We start from the raw sequence: 17,659 nt of genomic DNA, 5'->3' as shown, positions 1-17,659 counted from the left end.
CCGAACCGAACCGAACCGACTTATATAATATTAATAGGCCCAAAATGTGAGGCCCCAAACCTATGTAGGAATTACATGGCCTGAGTCCAAATTTTATGCCAAATGGATAAAAATATAGGCCCAAAATATGAGGCCCAACTAGGGAAAAAAAGGGCCAAAAAATCGAAAAACCGAAAAAACCGCACCGCACTGTAATAAACCGAACCGCGCAGGTTTATGTTATTTTTTTGGGCAGTTCGGTTCACAAATATGAAAAACCGAAATGATCGGTTCGGTGCAAAACTAGTGAAAAAACCGACCGAACCGATCCGATCCGATCCGATTTCACCCCTAGTTGTAAGGGGGAAACCGATGTTTTTGAATCAATATTATATACAGCAGCCATTTCTCTCTCTCATTCTACAACTTCTTTTTCTCATCTATACAATCTTCCTCCTTGAAGATTGTTCCTTTCATTCTTCCCTCATTGTTTCTTGTATCCTGGTACATGTTTTAAAAAATAAAATAAAAAATATCATGCTCGAAATCAAATGGTATGTACCCTATAATCTTCTTTTGATTTTTTGCTTATTATTGATTGTTTTTTCCTTTTTTTTTTTTTTTTTGATTTTTCATCCAAACTGGGTGCTTTTTCTAAAGTCATTGTTTGAGCTCTTTTCGGTTGGTTTTTTCTCTTTCCCTCACATCTTGGGGAGCCTACTGGAACCCTAGAGGGGTTTGTTGTCCTTGTTTTGATGTATTTTGGCCTTACCTTGGATTTTTTCTGAGTTTTGGATGGTCTGCTTCGGTTTTCGGGATCCTAGTTGATCTGGTTGCTTTGTTCTGGGATTGTCTTGCATTGTTTTAGCCTTAGAAGGTGAGTTGTTGTGTTGGTTAGGTGTTTTCAGGACTTGTTTGATATCCTACTTACTTGTGTTTCTGCACCATCTCTCTCTCATCTCATGGCTGAAAGTGAGGGTCAAGACTCTAAGGGCAAAGAGAAGAGTGGACTGTGTCATGGTATGACTCTTGGTAATAGTTTGACTCTTGGTGATAGTCCTTCTCTCTAGATTAGTCCGGTCAAGGTTAATGGTACCAATTACTTGATTTGGTCTCGCTCCTGCAGTCTTGCCATTGCCAATTGGCATTTGACTGGCTATATTACTAGTAGTACCAAGCAACTTACTGAGGATAGTGCTTTATTTGTTCAATGGATTTCTGAGAATGCTTTAGTTATGACCTGACTAATCAATTCTATGGAGCCTACCATTAGTCGGACTTTTCTCTTGATGGATACTGTTCACAAGATCTGGATAGCCGCATCTCAAATGTATTCTCAAAAGGGTAATGATGCATAGGCCTATGAATTGAGAAAGAAGATTAGGAGCTTGGATCAAAAGGATTGTTCTCTTGCAATCTACTATGCTGAGTTGAGTGGTTTATGGCAAAAGCTAGATTACTACTAGAATTTTCAGCCAGTTTGCTCCACGAATGCCACTATGTTTCAGTAGGTTGTGGAGAAGGAGTGGGTGTATGACTTTCTTGCTGGCCTGAATTTGAAGTATGATCAGATATGGATTCAAGTGTTGGGTCGCTCTCCGTTTCCCACATTGTGTGAAGCTTATGCCCTGGTTCAATAGGAGGAGAGTTGTCGTAGTGCTATGGGGCATATCCCTATTCAGGATCAATCAGCGATGGTTGTAGCCCCAAAGTCACACAATACTCAGCCTAGTTTGCCTCAGGGTGGTGGTAAGGGTCCCTTGGTTGATCGGGACCGATTGAAGTGTGATTATTATGGGAAAGATAGATATGATAAAGAGCACTGTTGGAAGTTGCATGGTTAGCCTACTCGAGGCTGTGGTCATGGTGGTGGTGCTCGTCCTCAAGCACATGTTTCTAAGACTATTGCTAGCGCCTCAGGTGACACTGGTTCTATTTCCCAGGATGAGCTTCACACTCTTAGAGATTTGATGGCTCGACTTGATTCTTCCTCTATCTTAGCTCCTTTCTCTTCCAACTTTGCCCACACAAGTATTTCTACTAGTGCACTTAGTACCTCTTCATCATCTCCTTGGGTCATTGATTCCAATGCTACTGATCACATGACAAGTACTTCTAGTCTTTTCCATTCTTATTCACCTGGTTTTAGACGAGATAAGGTTAGAGTGGCTGATGACACTTTATCCTCCTATCTCCGGCAAGGGTTCAATTCATTGCACCTCTTTACTCTCTCTTTCATTTGTTCATCATGTTCCTAATTTTTCCACTAACTTATTTTTTGTTAGTAACATTACTACTGCTCTCAATTGCTCTGTAACCTTTTTTTCGACTCATTGTGTCTTTCAGGAACTACCTACGGGGAAAATTATTGGCAATGGTAGAGCACAAGTTGGACTGTGCTTTTTGGATGTTGTTCCTCATGCATCAACTTTGTCCTCTCAGGCTCTTCCTTGCACTTCCGGCTCCTTTCTTCGTCTTCTTCATCAATGGCATTGTCGTTTGGGGCATCATTCCTTTAGTATTTTAGCGAAACTTTTTCCTTCATTAGTTTGAGATTGTCCTAGGAATAACTTTGTTTGTGATGCTTGTGAGCTTGTTTAGCATAAACGTACTTATCCTTCAATTAATAGAAGTGCTTTTCCTTTTATGCTTATTCATACCAATGTGTGGGGTCCTTCCGCTGTGGTTTCTATCTCTGGTTGGTGTGTCACATTTATTGATTGTTATTCCTGTATGACTTGGATTTATTTATTTCAAACTAAAAATGAGGTTCTCTCGTGCTTCAAAAATTTTCATAAAATGGTGTCCAATCTCTTCAATGCTACACTAGCAAAATTCTTCAGAGTGATAATGGGATTGAATATGTTAATGGAGCTTTCAGGGCATACCTCGAGGAGCATGACATTCTTTATCAAACTAGTTGTGTTGGCACTCATGAGCAGAATGGAGTTGCTGTACGCACGAATGGTCACCTCCTTGAAGTTGTTCGCTCTCTCTTGTTTACCATGAAAGTTCCTAAGCCTTTTTGGGGGGATGAGGTTCTTACCGCTACTTACCTTACTAACCGTATGCCCTCTAGTGTCCTCAACTTCCAAATTCCTCTTGAACTTCTTCCTGTGACTTATCCCACTTTTTCCCTTATGCCTTGGGTTTTTAATAGTGTCTGTTTTATTCATCTTCAACCTCGTACTCGGGAGAAACTTGATCCTAAGGCTGTCTGGTGTGCCTTTCTTGGTTATTCTACTACTCAGAAGGGCTACAAATGCTATGACCCTCACACTCGTAAGCTTTATGTTAGTATAGATGTCACCTTTTATGAATATGAGTTTTTTTTTCTTCTCCTCCGCTATCTCCTCGGGGGGAGAGTGTTATGGATGAGATTGCGGATGAGGCGGCATCATATCAGTATGAGTTGTCTTTTTTCCTTCCTAATCAGCGGATTGTTGTTTGTGGTGAGGAGGAGCCTAAGAAATCTGTTGATGAGGAGTCTGATATCGGTGGTCATTTGGACAGAGTTGATCTTAAGACTTATTCACGGTATTAGAAAGAGCAGACTTCTCTTGTGCCACTAGGTCAATCATGCCAGTTCTACACCCAGTTTCCACTGACTCTACAGGTAATGATCCTCAGCCTATTTCTTCACCAGTTGTTGATAGTCTTGTGTCTCCTTCACCAATTGTTGATAACCTTGTTGATGATTTGAATATTCCTATTGCTTTTAAAAGGGGGGTTCGAACCTGTACTCAACACCCTATTTCTTAATTTGTGTCATATGATTCGCTGTCTTCTACATATCGTGCCTTTGACTTAGAAAATATGAAGAAGAAGAACTCCGAAAATATGAAGAAGAAGAACTCCGAAAATATGAGGAAGAAGGAATATATTTCTGTTATATTCAAAACTTCTTATCTTACAAGACCAAATGACACTCCTTATATAGGAAATATTACAAACATCATCATAACCCATTATATGCCACTTACATATTATATATTACCACTATCTACCACTATCATATTATATACATGCCACTATCTACCACCAACACCACTATCATATTCTATACATGCCACTATCTACAACCAACACCACTATCATATTCTATACATACCACTATCTACCACCAACACCACTATCATATTCTATGCATGAACACAATTTCCAGCACTCCCCCTCAAGCTGGTTTGAAGATATCTTCCATAGCCAGCTTGCTAGTCAGCTTATCAAATTGCTTCTTGTGTAGTCCCTTCGTTAGCACATCAGCTAATTGTTCACCTGTTGGAAGGTAGGTCATACAGATTATGCCAGCATTGATTTTCTCCTTGATGAAATGTTTATCCACTTCTATATGTTTTGTGCGATCATGTAGAACTGGATTATGAGCTATAGATATAGCTGCTTTGTTGTCACAATAGACCTTCATAGGTGTCGGGTGAGAAAGCTTTAATTCTTCAAGAATTCTTTTAATCCACATTACTTCACAGATTCCATGGGCAACAGCTCTGAACTCTGCTTCTGCACTACTTCTAGCTACCACATTTTGTTTTTTACTCTGCCATGTAACTAGGTTCCCACCTACAAAGGAGCAGTATCCGGATGTTGATCTCCTGTCTGTAACACTTCCTGCCCAGTCTGCATCTGTGTATACTTCAACTTGAAGATGTCCATGTTTCTTGAATAGTAAGCCTCTCCCTGGAGTTCCTTTCAAATATCTTAAGATCTTATAAACGGCCTCAAAGTGCTCTGCCCCTGGTGAGTGCATGAACTGACTTACCATGCTGACTGCAAAGGCAATATCAGGCCGTGTATGAGACAAGTAAATCAATTTCCCTACAAGTCGCTGATATTGTTCTCTCTCTTTGACTTCTTCAGCCTTAGCAGCTTGTAACTTCAAGTTAGGCTCGATCGGAGTCTCCGCCATCTTACAACCAAGCATACCTGTTTCTCCAAGGAGATCAAGAACATATTTTCTCTGATTAACGAATATACCTTCCTTGGATCTTGCAAATTCCATTCCGAGGAAATACTTGAGGGCTCCCAGATCCTTAATGTGAAATTCTTTTGCGAGTTTCTCTTTGAGGGATGCTAACTCTGCTTCATCATTACCAGTTAAAATGATGTCATCAACATAAACAATCAAAATTGCAATTTTACTGTTTTTTGAATGTTTATAAAATATTGTGTGATCTGCTTGACTCTGCGAGAAGCCACAACTGATAACTGCCTTCCCAAAGCGTTCAAACCACGCTCTTGGTGATTGTTTGAGTCCGTATAATGACTTGTTCAATCTGCATACTCTGTCACTTCCAAGTCTCTGCTCAAATCCCGGCGGTAGGCTCATGAACACCTCCTCTTCAAGATCACCATTGAGAAATGCATTTTTAATGTCAAGTTGATGTAGAGGCCAATCTGAATTTACTGCAAGAGATAACAGTACTCTGATGGAATTTATTTTAGCAACAGGAGCAAACGTCTCCTGATAGTCAATCCCATAAGTTTGAGTGAAGCCTTTAGCTACCAGTCTCACCTTGTATCTCTCAACGCTTCCATCTGCGTTACATTTTATCGTAAACACCCATTTACACCCAACTGTTTTCTTGTCTTTGGGTAGATCAACTATCTCCCAAGTACCACTTCTCCTTAAAGCATTCATCTCCTCCATGACTGCTAATTTCCAATTCGGATCATCCAATGCTTCCTGTATATTCCTTGGAACAAACAAGTGTGAAATCCTAGATGTGAAAGCTCTATGGTTTTTAGACAGTCTTTGATAGGAGAGGTAATTTGCAATAGGATGTTTAATGCAATTTCGGACACCTTTCCTAATTGCTATAGGTACATCAAGGTCGGAAATAGAAGGAATAGGATTACCTAAAATTTCGATGCCAGAACTCGGGTGGACATTCGGGTCATTAGGATGGACGTTCGGGTCATTATTCCTCAGATGAAATCGCTTCCTAGTATAAACCTGAAGCTCAGGATTTAGATCATTTTGTAGTACTTCTCCCCCTAAACAAGAATCTTCTTGACTAGGCACCATAGAACTTGGTTCTCCTAAGTGATCATTATCAGATAGATGTGGTTTTTGTGTAGGATAAATGACATTGGGGAGCGGGATAGAAATATCCCAAAAACGGTCTTCTACTCCACTTGTCTCCCCCTGAAGAGAAGTGTTGGGAAAATAGGATTTTGTTTCCACAAATGACACATCCATACTCACATGAAATTTCTTGTTTTGAGGATCGAAGCACTTATACCCCTTTTTGTTTGAGGAATAACCCAAAAAAACACATTTTATAGCACGGGGGTCAAGTTTTGAACGAAATTGACTGGGAACATGAACATAGGCAGTACATCCAAAAACTTTGGCGGGTAAATCAGAAAACAACCTCGTGTCAGGAAAAAAAGTTTTGAGACAATCAAAAGGTGTTTTGTATGTTAACACCTTTGTAGGCATCCTGTTTATCAAATAAGAGGCTGTTAAAATTGCTTCACCCCATAAATATTTAGGAACATGCATGTAAAACATTATAGCACGTGCTACTTCAAGTAGATGTTTATTTTTTCGTTCTGCAATGCCATTTTGTTGAGGGGTATCCCGACATGTAGATTGATGAAAAATCCCCTTTTTTTTCAAAAACTCACCCAACTGCTCATTGAAATATTCTGTTCCATTATCAGAATGTAAAATACCAATTTTGGTTTGAAATTGGTTTTCAATCATATTGTAAAAATTTGTGAATAAATTTTTCACGTCAGATTTTTTATTCATCAAATAAATCCAACATAAGCGGGTATGGTCATCAATAAATGTAACAAACCATCTTTTACCAGAAAGAGTAGTGATTTTAGAAGGGCCCCAAACATCACTATGAATCAAATAAAAAGGTTTTGAAGCCTGGTAAGGTTTTGGCAAATAAGTAGAGCGATGAAATTTTGCAAAAATGCAACTTTCACAATGAAAAGAAGAACAATCAATCCCTTTAAATAATTCTGGAAATAAATGTTTCAGATAAAGAAAACTAGGATGTCCTAGCCTATAGTGCCATAGCATTATTTTTTCTCGAACAGAGATTGAACTGGTACTATTAAAGCTCTGAGCTTTTTTATTACTAACAGGTACTTCATCAAAGTAGTAAAGACCTTCAAGCATCCTAGCACGCCCAATCATCATCCCCGAGTTCTGGTCCTGAAATTCACAATGGGATTCAAAAAATGTAACACGACAATTAGAATCCTTAGATAGTTTACTGACAGACAAAAGGTTACAGGCTAAGTTGGGGACGTGAAGAACAGCATTGAGATTAATTTTCTCAGTTAGTTTAATAAATCCTTTTCCTGCAATAGGTGAAAAACTACCATCGGCTATTCTGATTTTGTCATGACCAGAACAAGGGAAATAGGTACTAAATAAATGGGAAAAACTAGTCATGTGATCGGAGGCACCGGAATCTATGATCCACGGAGAAAAGTTTAGGCAAGAGAAGGCTTTAGGATTTCTACCTGTTTGTGCCAACAAAACACTAGGAGTACCGGTTGAGGAGTTGGATTTTATCAGCTTTAAGAGTTGATCAATCTGCTCTTTGTTGAAGGGACCTGAATCGGCTTCATTAGCGGCAGGAAAGCCACGATTCTTCTCTCCTTGTTTGCTGCTTTTCCAGTTGACAGGTTTGCCATGAATCTTCCAACACGTTTCGCGTGTATGGCGAGGCTTGTTGCAAAAATCACACCAGACCCGTGGCTTATCATCAAACCTGCGCTGGTAATTTGCAGCCTTGTTGGCCGCAGCATCGCTAATTAAAGCAGAAATTTCAATTGATTCACCATTACCTTTTTTCTTAAGCATGACGCTCCTTCGGCTCTCTTCCCTTCTGACTTCGGCAAATACTTCGCCAATGGATGGGAGAGGAGGTCTGCCAATAATTCTTCCTCGCACTTCATCGAACTCAATGTTGAGGCCGGCAAGAAACTTGTAAATACGGCTGTCTTCCACAGTTTTCTTGTGGTGGTTACAGTCGTCAACCGATTTCCATTCGTATGTGTTGAAGATGTCAAGATCCTGCCACAACCTTTTCAACGAATTGAAATATTTGGTGACGGAATCATCTCCTTGACGAATCTCTCCCAACTTCAAAGTTAATTCGAAAACTTGAGATTGATTTCCTAGGTCAGAATACATCTGACTAACATTATCCCACAATTCTTGTGCAGTAGTATAGCACATGTAATTAGAGCTTATATCCTCCTCCATGGAATTGACCAACCATGTCATAACCATGGAGTTTTCAGCGTCCCAATTGTCGAACAGCGGATCATTACCAGCAGGAGCCTTCTTGTCACCAGTGATGTAACCGATCTTTCCTTGCCCACGGATATACATCCGGACAGATTGTGACCAGCGGAGAAAATTATCACCATTTAGGCGGATGGTGGTGATTTGGACAGAGTGAGAGTTGGACGTTTTCACCGGAATGGCAGCGGCAGGGGTTGAAGTGGTTCCGGACGTGACTTCCGACATGGCTATGACGGTTTTAGGGCTGCTGTGTTTTTTGTTGCTCTGATACCAACTTAGAAAATATGAAGAAGAAGAACTCCGAAAATATGAAGAAGAAGAACTCCGAAAATATGAGGAAGAAGGAATATATTTCTGTTATATTCAAAACTTCTTATCTTACAAGACCAAATGACACTCCTTATATAGGAGATATTACAAACATCATCATAACCCATTATATGCCACTTACATATTATATATTACCACTATCTACCACTATCATATTATATACATGCCACTATCTACCACCAACACCACTATCATATTCTATACATGCCACTATCTACAACCAACACCACTATCATATTCTATACATACCACTATCTACCACCAACACCACTATCATATTCTATGCATGAACACAATTTCCAGCACTTTGTTTCGTCTCTTTCTTTTGTATGTATTCCGTAGGGTTGGAAAGAAGCTATCAATGATCCTAAGTGGAAGGTAGCTATGGTAGAAGGAATGCAAACTTTGAGTAAAAATAACACTTGGAGTTGGAATCTCTTCCTAATGGAAAAAAATTAGTCGGATGTAAGTGGGTGTTCACCATTAAGCACAATGCAGATGAGACGATTGAACGGTGCAAAGCAAAACTAGTGGCCAAAGGATTTACCCAGACATATAGAATAGACTATCAAGAAACGTTTGCCCCTGTAGCAAAGATGAATTCCATTCGAGCTATTCTTTTGTGTGCTGCTAATTTGTGATGGCCTTTACAGCAACTAGATGTGAAGAATGCCTTTCTTCATGGGGAGTTGGAGGAGGAGGAGTAGGTATATATGGATGTGTTAGAATAATATATTATTATTTTGTAATTATTCTATGCCTTAGAGCTTCCTTGTAATTATTGATCTTCATTAATATAAATAGGGGATGATATCTGTAAAAACTCAATGTATAAAGAGAACAATACAGAGAGAATAAATGTATCTGATGATCTTATTATTGATTGATTTTATGATATATATTACAATGATTCATGATTCCTATATATAGAAGAGGGTGAGTGTGTAGTAGGTAAGGAGTAGGTGAAGTGGAGGTGGTAGTGGTGTAGTGGGTTAGGTTTAGTGGAGTAGGTGAGGTGGTAGTGGTGTAGTGGGTTAGGTTTAGTGGAGTAGGTTTAAGTGGGTGAAGTAGGTGGAGAGTAGGTGGATTTTAACAGCCCCCCGCAAACTCAAGGGGGATAGGAACTAACCAACTTGAGTTTGGAGAGAGTAACAAAACAAGAAAATACATAAAAATAAAAGAGGATAGGTGACACGGTATAGTCGTGTCAGACCATTGGTGAAGACACTGGATGGTGGTGTCATAACGTTGTAGAGGACACTGTATGGTGGTGTCATAACGGTGTAGAGGACACTGTATGGGGGTGTCATAACGGTGTAGAGGACACTGGATGGCGGTGTCAGACCGATGTAGAAGACAGTTTATGGGGTCATGTCGGACCGTTGTAGAAGACAGTTTATGGGGTCAGGTCGGACCGTTGTAGAAGACAGTTTATGGGGTCATGTCGGACCGTTGTAGCAGACAATGTTGTGACAGTTGTTGTGACAGTTTACGGAGTCTTGCTGGACCCTTGTAGAAACTAACCGGAATCAATGTCGGGACAGTTTACAAAGTCTTGTCGGACCTATAAAGGAGCTAACCGGAATCAATGTCGGGACAGTTTACAGAGTCTTGTCGGACCCATAAAGGAGCTAACCGGAATCAATGTCGGGACAGTTTACAGAGTCTTGTCGGACCCTTGAAGGAGCTAACCGGAATCAATGTCGGGACAGTTTACAGAGTCTTGTCGGACCCATGAAGGAGCTAACCGGAATCAATGTCGGGACAGTTTACAGAGTCTTGTCGGACCCTTGAAAAGTCGCACCCTCAAAAGGTGTGCCCAATCTATCAAAAGGCGTGCCATCAAAAGGCGTGCCCAATTCATCAAAAGGAGTGCCAGATATGATGGCGAGGCACGTGAGTGCCTTGGCTGGCGCGCCCGTTTGTCGTCTGGCGTCAAGTGGCGCGCGATACGCGTGGCTGCCTCTTCGTCAGGGTCTTTATAAACTGAGGCGGAGGCTGTGCTTGAGGCAGAAGCAAAGACAAAAAACCTGGGAAAAAACTTCTGAAAAACTCTTCATTTTCTGAGAGAGATATTCGTTTTCTGAGAGATTGCCTCTAAGAGCTGCAAATCTTGAAACACTCTGTAACCACCCCTTCCGAACATTATCAGTCTGAAATTGCTATTTCGCTGAAACACTCAGCAACCCAAAAAAACATGGTCTCTTCTTCCCGTTCAGCTACCCAGAATATGGCCTCTTCATCCCGTGGTCTACTCACTCTCTTTCCCGAACTGAACGAGTCCACAAGAGAAATAACTGGTGCGGTGGCCAGTGAACCTCAACCAAACACCTTTGGTTTTGCTCCGTTGAACTTTCCGATGCGGTCGGTGGAGCAAAAAATGGCGGTGCAAACTGATATTGAGGCCAATCAGTATACTCTGAAGTCATGTGTGGAAACCATGACTGCGGTCACAAACTTGTCGCACCGGCTGCAGAGCAGGACAAATGAAGTGCAACAGTTAATCTCCCAGCTGGCTCTGCTCCAACGCATGTATAAGGATGCGCGAGCAGAGATAAGTGTGCTAAAGACAGAAAACAAGGAGCTGAAGCGGAAGGCCACCGTTATGTTCCGATTTGGAGGGCCTCCATATGCTGCAGTGGAGGAGCAGGGAGTAGTGATCATGCCCAGTGGAGTGGGAAATACGGAGGCAACACCGGCAAGGGCCGTCCAGGACGGAGGCAAGAAGAAGAGAAAGGCGGCAGAGTAGAGAAGAAAAATCCCACTGTGGGTGTGGTTGTTTGGTGTTTGTTTGGTTGTGTTTTTTTTTTTTTTTTTTTTTTTTTTTTTTTTTTATGGTGTAAAATGGTGATTAGGGCGAAGTCCCGATAGAAATAAAATGAGTGTATTGTGCAAATCCGAATGGCTTGAAGGGATAAGACTGAGCAGAAAAATTAGATGGAATGAATAGACGATTTTTTTTTTTTTTTTTTTATTTTAAAAGAAAAAATAAAATAAAATAAAATAAATAAAAGTAAAGTGGGTAAAGTAAAGGTAACATGAATCAGCATGCGTTTTAAAAAAAAAGTGAGTAGATATGAGTTTGTACAAAATAATAATAAAATAAATGAGTGGCAAAGGTTGGCGTGCGCACACACACAGTGCAAGATGGGTTTTATTTATATAAATATATATATACTGAGAGAGTGGGGAACAAGGAGTGGTGGTGTGAATTTTTTTAATGTTGAAGTTGTGGCTCTTTCTAGTTATGAAGAGAAAGAAGAGCAATTTAAAAAGCAGGTCATTAGTTTAAGGCAGCGATTTTACCAGTCTATAGCACCTGGTGGGCTTGCTGGAGATAGGCGGGGTGTAGTTGCTGGAGGACGATGAGGGAAATGGAAGAGGCCTTGATGCTTGGGAGAGAGCTTACGTAGATGACAGATCCTGGGAGGCTCTGCAAGAGGATGAATCTGGAAGTTCAGGTACTATTCACCAGAAGCCTGCTACTACAGGAGACGCCGCCATCAATCTGTCTCTCGGAGCATTTCACCAAGGGTGAGGAGGAGCTATTCAAACAGTGTGTCACCTGGGCCAAGGAGGAGAATTTACTCTCGGAGCATTTCCCCCGTACCAAGGAGGAACTCAAGGAGGAGTATTTCTCGGGACAGCTATTGGAGGAGTCGGAGTGGGGGCCCACGGTCCAGATCTGTTTCAAGGTCTGTTACTCCTTCTAGGTCAGCTTTACCTTCGGCCTTTACATTGTTGTTGACCTCTCCAGGGCGGCTGCAGGGATGGATTTCAAACCAAGCCGAATGGTTGTAGTTGCCAAACAAACTGAGGCTTTCATTAGGGAGTTCTTTGACCAAAATCCACTGAGTCAAATTGGCCTGGTAACTATAAAAGATGGGGTTGCTCAGTGTCTAACAGATCTTGCAATCGAGGATGACTTTGACGACTTCCTGGTTCATCTCGAGCAAACAGCCGGTGACTTCGCGGAGGGAGTCGAGGGTGAAGAAGAAGTTACAGTCTGGGTATGTGTAGAGGTCCGGCGGGCGGCCAAGGCGAGGCTGCCGCCCGCCGGTGAAGCAGAATGAATAGGTTCTTAACCTTGCTCTGATACCATGTAAAAACTCAATGTATAAAGAGAACAATACAGAGAGAATAAATGTATCTGATGATCTTATTATTGATTGATTTTATGATATATATTACAATGATTCATGATTCCTATATATAGAAGAGGGTGAGTGTGTAGTAGGTAAGGAGTAGGTGAAGTGGAGGTGGTAGTGGTGTAGTGGGTTAGGTTTAGTGGAGTAGGTGAGGTGGTAGTGGTGTAGTGGGTTAGGTTTAGTGGAGTAGGTTTAAGTGGGTGAAGTAGGTGGAGAGTAGGTGGATTTTAACAATATCCTAATCATTTCCTAAGCTTGTTATTCTCTAAATTGAATCATGGTATCAAAGCCACAAACCTAAACCTACCCACCACACAGCCACCCGACAGCCACCTCTCTCCATCCCTCAGCCACCACCACGTTACTCATCCAGTTTTGACAGGTGTTCCCTCATTTTTTCCAAGCCCAGTCGGCTACTGCCGAAGGGTCTCTTGGCCTCGTAGCTTACTACTACGTTGTTGCTCGCTACTGCTGCCTGCCGGAGGCAGCCCTAGCCTCGGTGGTCTCCTCCGATAGGCCTCCTGGCCTCGTCGCTCCCCCCTGTTGGTTGTCCCTGCCTCGTCGAGCCATTCGACAGCCCTAGCCAATGGACCTAGCCGATGACGTAGCCCACCGTACTTAGCCTCCGTTTGGGAAGTAGGTTGGCTTTTTGGCTTTTTGGCTTTTTTAGCCTGGGCTATTTTAGCCTGGTTTGAGAAGGGCTTTTTGGCTTTTTTGACTTTTTTTGTGAGAGAGGATTGTAATGATTATGGATTGGATTTGATGTTTTGTTTTTTGTAGCTAAAGTAGCCTATTTTGTTTTTTGTGGCTATTTTAGCCCCTAACCCACCCAAACCTTCTTGCCAAACACCACCTTAGTGGTCTCCTCCGACAAGCCTCCTGGCCTTCGTCGCTTCCCCCCAAACATCACACGAGATGGACCCCAGACATCAAAATGTATTTTCCTTAGGTACTCTCCTACTCAAAAGAGGTATAAGTGTTACTACCCTCTTTCTCGTAAGTGGTTTGTGTCCATGGATGTCACATTCTTTGAGTCCCAATCCTATTTCTTGTCCTCTCCGGTGTCACAGTCATCCCTTCAGGGGGAGCCTTGGTGTAAAGTGATTCTTGTGATTCCTATGGTGGAACCAGTTGTTCTTGAACCACCACCTCCTATTGGGACTACAGAACCTGATATCACCAAGGATAGGAAAGGGCAAGTTTATGTCAAGAACAAAGACAGACAGATAGAAAGTTAACTAGATACAAGAGACTACTTCTGCTTCTCTACTGCCATCTCCTGCTTCTGATGAGAGTCTAAGTAACTTTGAATCTCTTGAGTCCATTAATCTTGATGTTCCTATTGTCAAGAGAAATGGTGTGAGATATTGTACTCAACATCCTATCTTAAATTTTGTGTCCTACTCCCATTTATAGTGCTCCTATAGAGCGTTTGTGTCAAATATTTCTTCTGTTAGCATTCCTAACCATTTTCAGGATGCTCTTGCTACCTCTGAGTGGAAACTTGCCATGATTGACGAAATGAAAGTACTTAAGAAGAATGGCGCTTGGGAATTGATTGAGTTACCTAAAGGCAAACGACTTGTGGGATGCAAATGGGTGTATACTGTGAAACACAAAGCGGATGGGTCTATTGAGCGTTACAAGGCTAGATTTGTGGCTAGGGCTGCAAGCAAACCGAGCTGTTCATGAACAAGCTCGGCTCGGCTCGTTAAGGGCTCGGCTCGGCTCGACTCGGCTCGTTTATCTTTATTTAAATTATATAATAAATATATTATTTATATATTAAATAATATATAAATATATATATAAATAATAATATAAACACATTTTTTATATATTAAATAATATAAATAATATTTTTTATTTAAATATTTATATTTAAATAATATAAATAATATTAAAAAAAAATTATCGAGCCGAGCTCGAGTTTCATTAAAATTAACGAGCCGAGCCGAGCTCAAGCCCAGTTCCTTATCGAGCTGAGCTCGAGCTCAATAAATGAGCTCGATAAGTAAACTAGCCAAGCTCGAGCTCAGCAAAGCTCAGCTTGGCTCGGTTCGTTTGTAGCCCTACTTGTGACAAAAGGGTTCACTCAAACATATGGCGCTGACTATCAGGAGACCTTTGCACCAGTGGCTAAGATGAATTTAGTCAGAGTACTTCTCTCTCTAGTAGTTAATCTAGACTGGCTACTTCATCAATTTGATGTAAAGAATGCCTTTTTCCATGGTGCCCTCGAAGAAGAGGTATATATGGACATTCCTCCTGGTTTTGAGGATCATAAGACAGATGGTAAAGTATGCAGGCTTCAAAAGTCATTATATGGTCTCAAACAGTCTCCGCGGGTTTGGTTTGAGAGATTCACTCAGGCTATGCTTAAATATGGGTTCAAACAGAGTCAGGAAGATCACACCTTGTTTGTGAAACGTTCCTCATGTGGTAAGACTACAACACTCATTGTTTATGTAGATGACATTGTTCTTACAGGCGATGATAGTGAGGAAATACCTCTGTTGAAGAAATATTTAGGCAGTGAGTTTGAAATCAAAGACTTAGGAAGCTTGAAGTATTTTCTAGAAATTGAAGTTGCTTGCTCCAAGGATGAGATATTTATCTCACAGAGGAAGTATGTGCTTGACTTGTTGAAGGAAACTGGGATGCTTGGCTGCAAGGCCTGTGACACTCCACTGGAATCCAATCAGAAACTGGGAGATAATGAAAGAGGAGCAGCTGTTGATAAGGGGAGCTATTAGCGATTAGTGGGTAAGCTTATTTACGTATCTCACTCCTGTCCTGATATTGTTGTTGCTGTTAGTGTGGTTAGCCAGTTTATGCATGCTCCTCATCAGATTCACTTTGATGCTGTCATGAGAATTTTGAGGTACTTGAAGTCTGCTCCTGGTAAGGGTCTTTATTTTTCAAAGTATGATCATCTTCGTGTGGAAGTCTAAAGTCTATACAAACACTGACTAGGCTGGATCAGTAACTGATAGGATATCGACTTCAGGGTATTGCACCTTTGTTGGGGGTAACCTAGTTACTTGGAGGAATAAGAAACAAAATGTGGTTGTCAGGTCAAGTGCAGAAGCTGAGTTTAGAGCTATGACACAAGGGGTGTGCGAGCTTTTATGGATCAAGTTATTGTTAAGTGATCTAGGTATTGATCAGACATACTCCATGCGGTTATATTGTGATAATAAGGCCGCTATCAACATTGCTCATAATCCGGTTCAACATGACAGGACAAAGCATGTTGAGATTGATCGCCATTTCATTAAGAAACTCACTAGTAGCACAATGTGTACTCTCTTTGTGCAGTTTGGTAAACAACTTGTTGACATCCTCACCAAGGGAGTTGGGAGTAAGCCCTTTCATGGCATCTCAGGCAAGCTGAACATGAGAGATATCTTCGCACCAGCTTAAGGTGGAGTCTTAGAATAATATATTATTTTGTAATTATTCTATGCCTTAGGGATCCTTGTAATTATTGATCTTCATTAATATAAATAGCGGATCATATCCTAATCATTCCCTAAGCTTGGTATTCTCTAAATTGAATCAGGATATACCTCTAGGATTCTCATCTCAGTCTACAGTTGGAAATGTTTTTAGATTGAAGAAGGCTTTGTCTGGCTTGGTTTGGTAGATTCCTAAAGGCAATGCTTGGATTTTCGTATAAGCAAAGCAATGCATATTACATCTTGTTTGTCAAACGCAATGTACATAAGGTAACCGTGCTTATTGTATATGTGGATGACATAATTGTGACAGGTAATGATGAGGAGGAGGTGACCTATCTCAAGATGCCGTTAGTCAAGGAGTTTGAGATCAAAGACCTTGGTCCATTGAGGTACTTTCTTGGGATTGAAGTTGCTAGATCTGATAAAGGCATCTTTATTTCTCAAAGGAAGTACATTCTAGATCTTCTTGAGGAAACAGGCATGTTGGGCTGCAGACCAGCTGATTCACCAATTGAGACTAATCATCATCTTTGTGGTGGGGTTGGTGAGCTTGTGGAGAAGGAAATGTACCAAAGACTTGTGGGAAGACTGATATATCTATCTCATACTCGTCCAGATATTGCCTATGTAGTTCGGATAGTGAGTCAGTTTAGGCACGATCCTCGTGCAACTCATTTGGATGCAGTCTATCGTATTTTGAGGTACTTTAAATCTGCCATTGGAAAAGGAATTTTGTTCTCTAATCATGGTCACTTGAGGTTGGAAGCATTCATAGATGCAGATTGGGCAAGCTCTATAGATGATAGACACTCTACCTCCGGTTACTGTGCTTTTGTAAGGGGCAATCTAGTCACGTGGCGTAGTAAGAAGCATGCGGTAGTATCCAAATCTGGTGTTGAAGCTGAATATAGAGCTATGGCACATGGAACATGTGAACTGATGTAGTTTTAATCTTTGTTGAGTGATGTAGGGCTTGACTGCAGTGATCCCATGACTTCGTATTGCGACAACAAGGCTGCCATTAGTATTGCGCACAATCCTGTCCAACACGACTGAACTAAGTATATTGAGATTGACAGACATTTTATTAAGGAGAAGTTGAATAAGGTTGTGATACGTATGCCTTTTGTTAAGTGTGAAGATCAACTGACGGACCTTTTTACTAAAGGTCTTAGTAGTAAAGTCTTTCACCCCACTTGTTGCAAGTTGGGCATAAGAGACATCTTTGCACCAACTTGAGGGGGGAGTGTTAAGTGTTAGGGGTAGTTTGGTCTTTATGTCTTGTTCTTATTATTATAAATAGTTGTGTGTAAGGGGAAAACCCTATGTTTTTTAATCAATATTATATACAGCAGCCGTTTCTCTCTCTCATTCTACAACTTCTTCTCATCTATATATTCAATACATTCAACATAAAACAAAGTAACAGAAAGAAATGTGTGTTT

At 41.0% G+C, this 17,659-nt stretch overlaps 1 protein-coding gene across 6 annotated transcripts in view; it reads left to right on the top strand.

Moving 5' to 3' along the window:
- The window catches only part of LOC114278820 (copper-transporting ATPase PAA2, chloroplastic), a 64,242-nt gene that overhangs the window by 29,101 nt on the left and 17,482 nt on the right, over positions 1-17,659 (top strand). The window contains exon 14 of one of the 6 annotated variants that reach the window (XM_028220959.2): positions 2,326-2,636. The exons of the other annotated variants lie outside the window; for them this stretch is intronic. Coding sequence (XP_028076760.2) covers positions 2,326-2,506 — 181 coding nt within the window. The 3' untranslated portion in view covers positions 2,507-2,636. Of the gene's footprint in view, positions 1-2,325; positions 2,637-17,659 lie in introns of those variants that run through there. 6 annotated transcript variants of the gene reach the window in all.

This window comes from Camellia sinensis, chromosome 13 (genome assembly GCF_055761805.1).
Source record: "Camellia sinensis isolate YWXY chromosome 13, ASM5576180v1, whole genome shotgun sequence".
Taxonomy (NCBI): Eukaryota; Viridiplantae; Streptophyta; class Magnoliopsida; order Ericales; family Theaceae; genus Camellia; species Camellia sinensis.
This window is presented reverse-complemented; position numbering and strand designations above follow the sequence as displayed.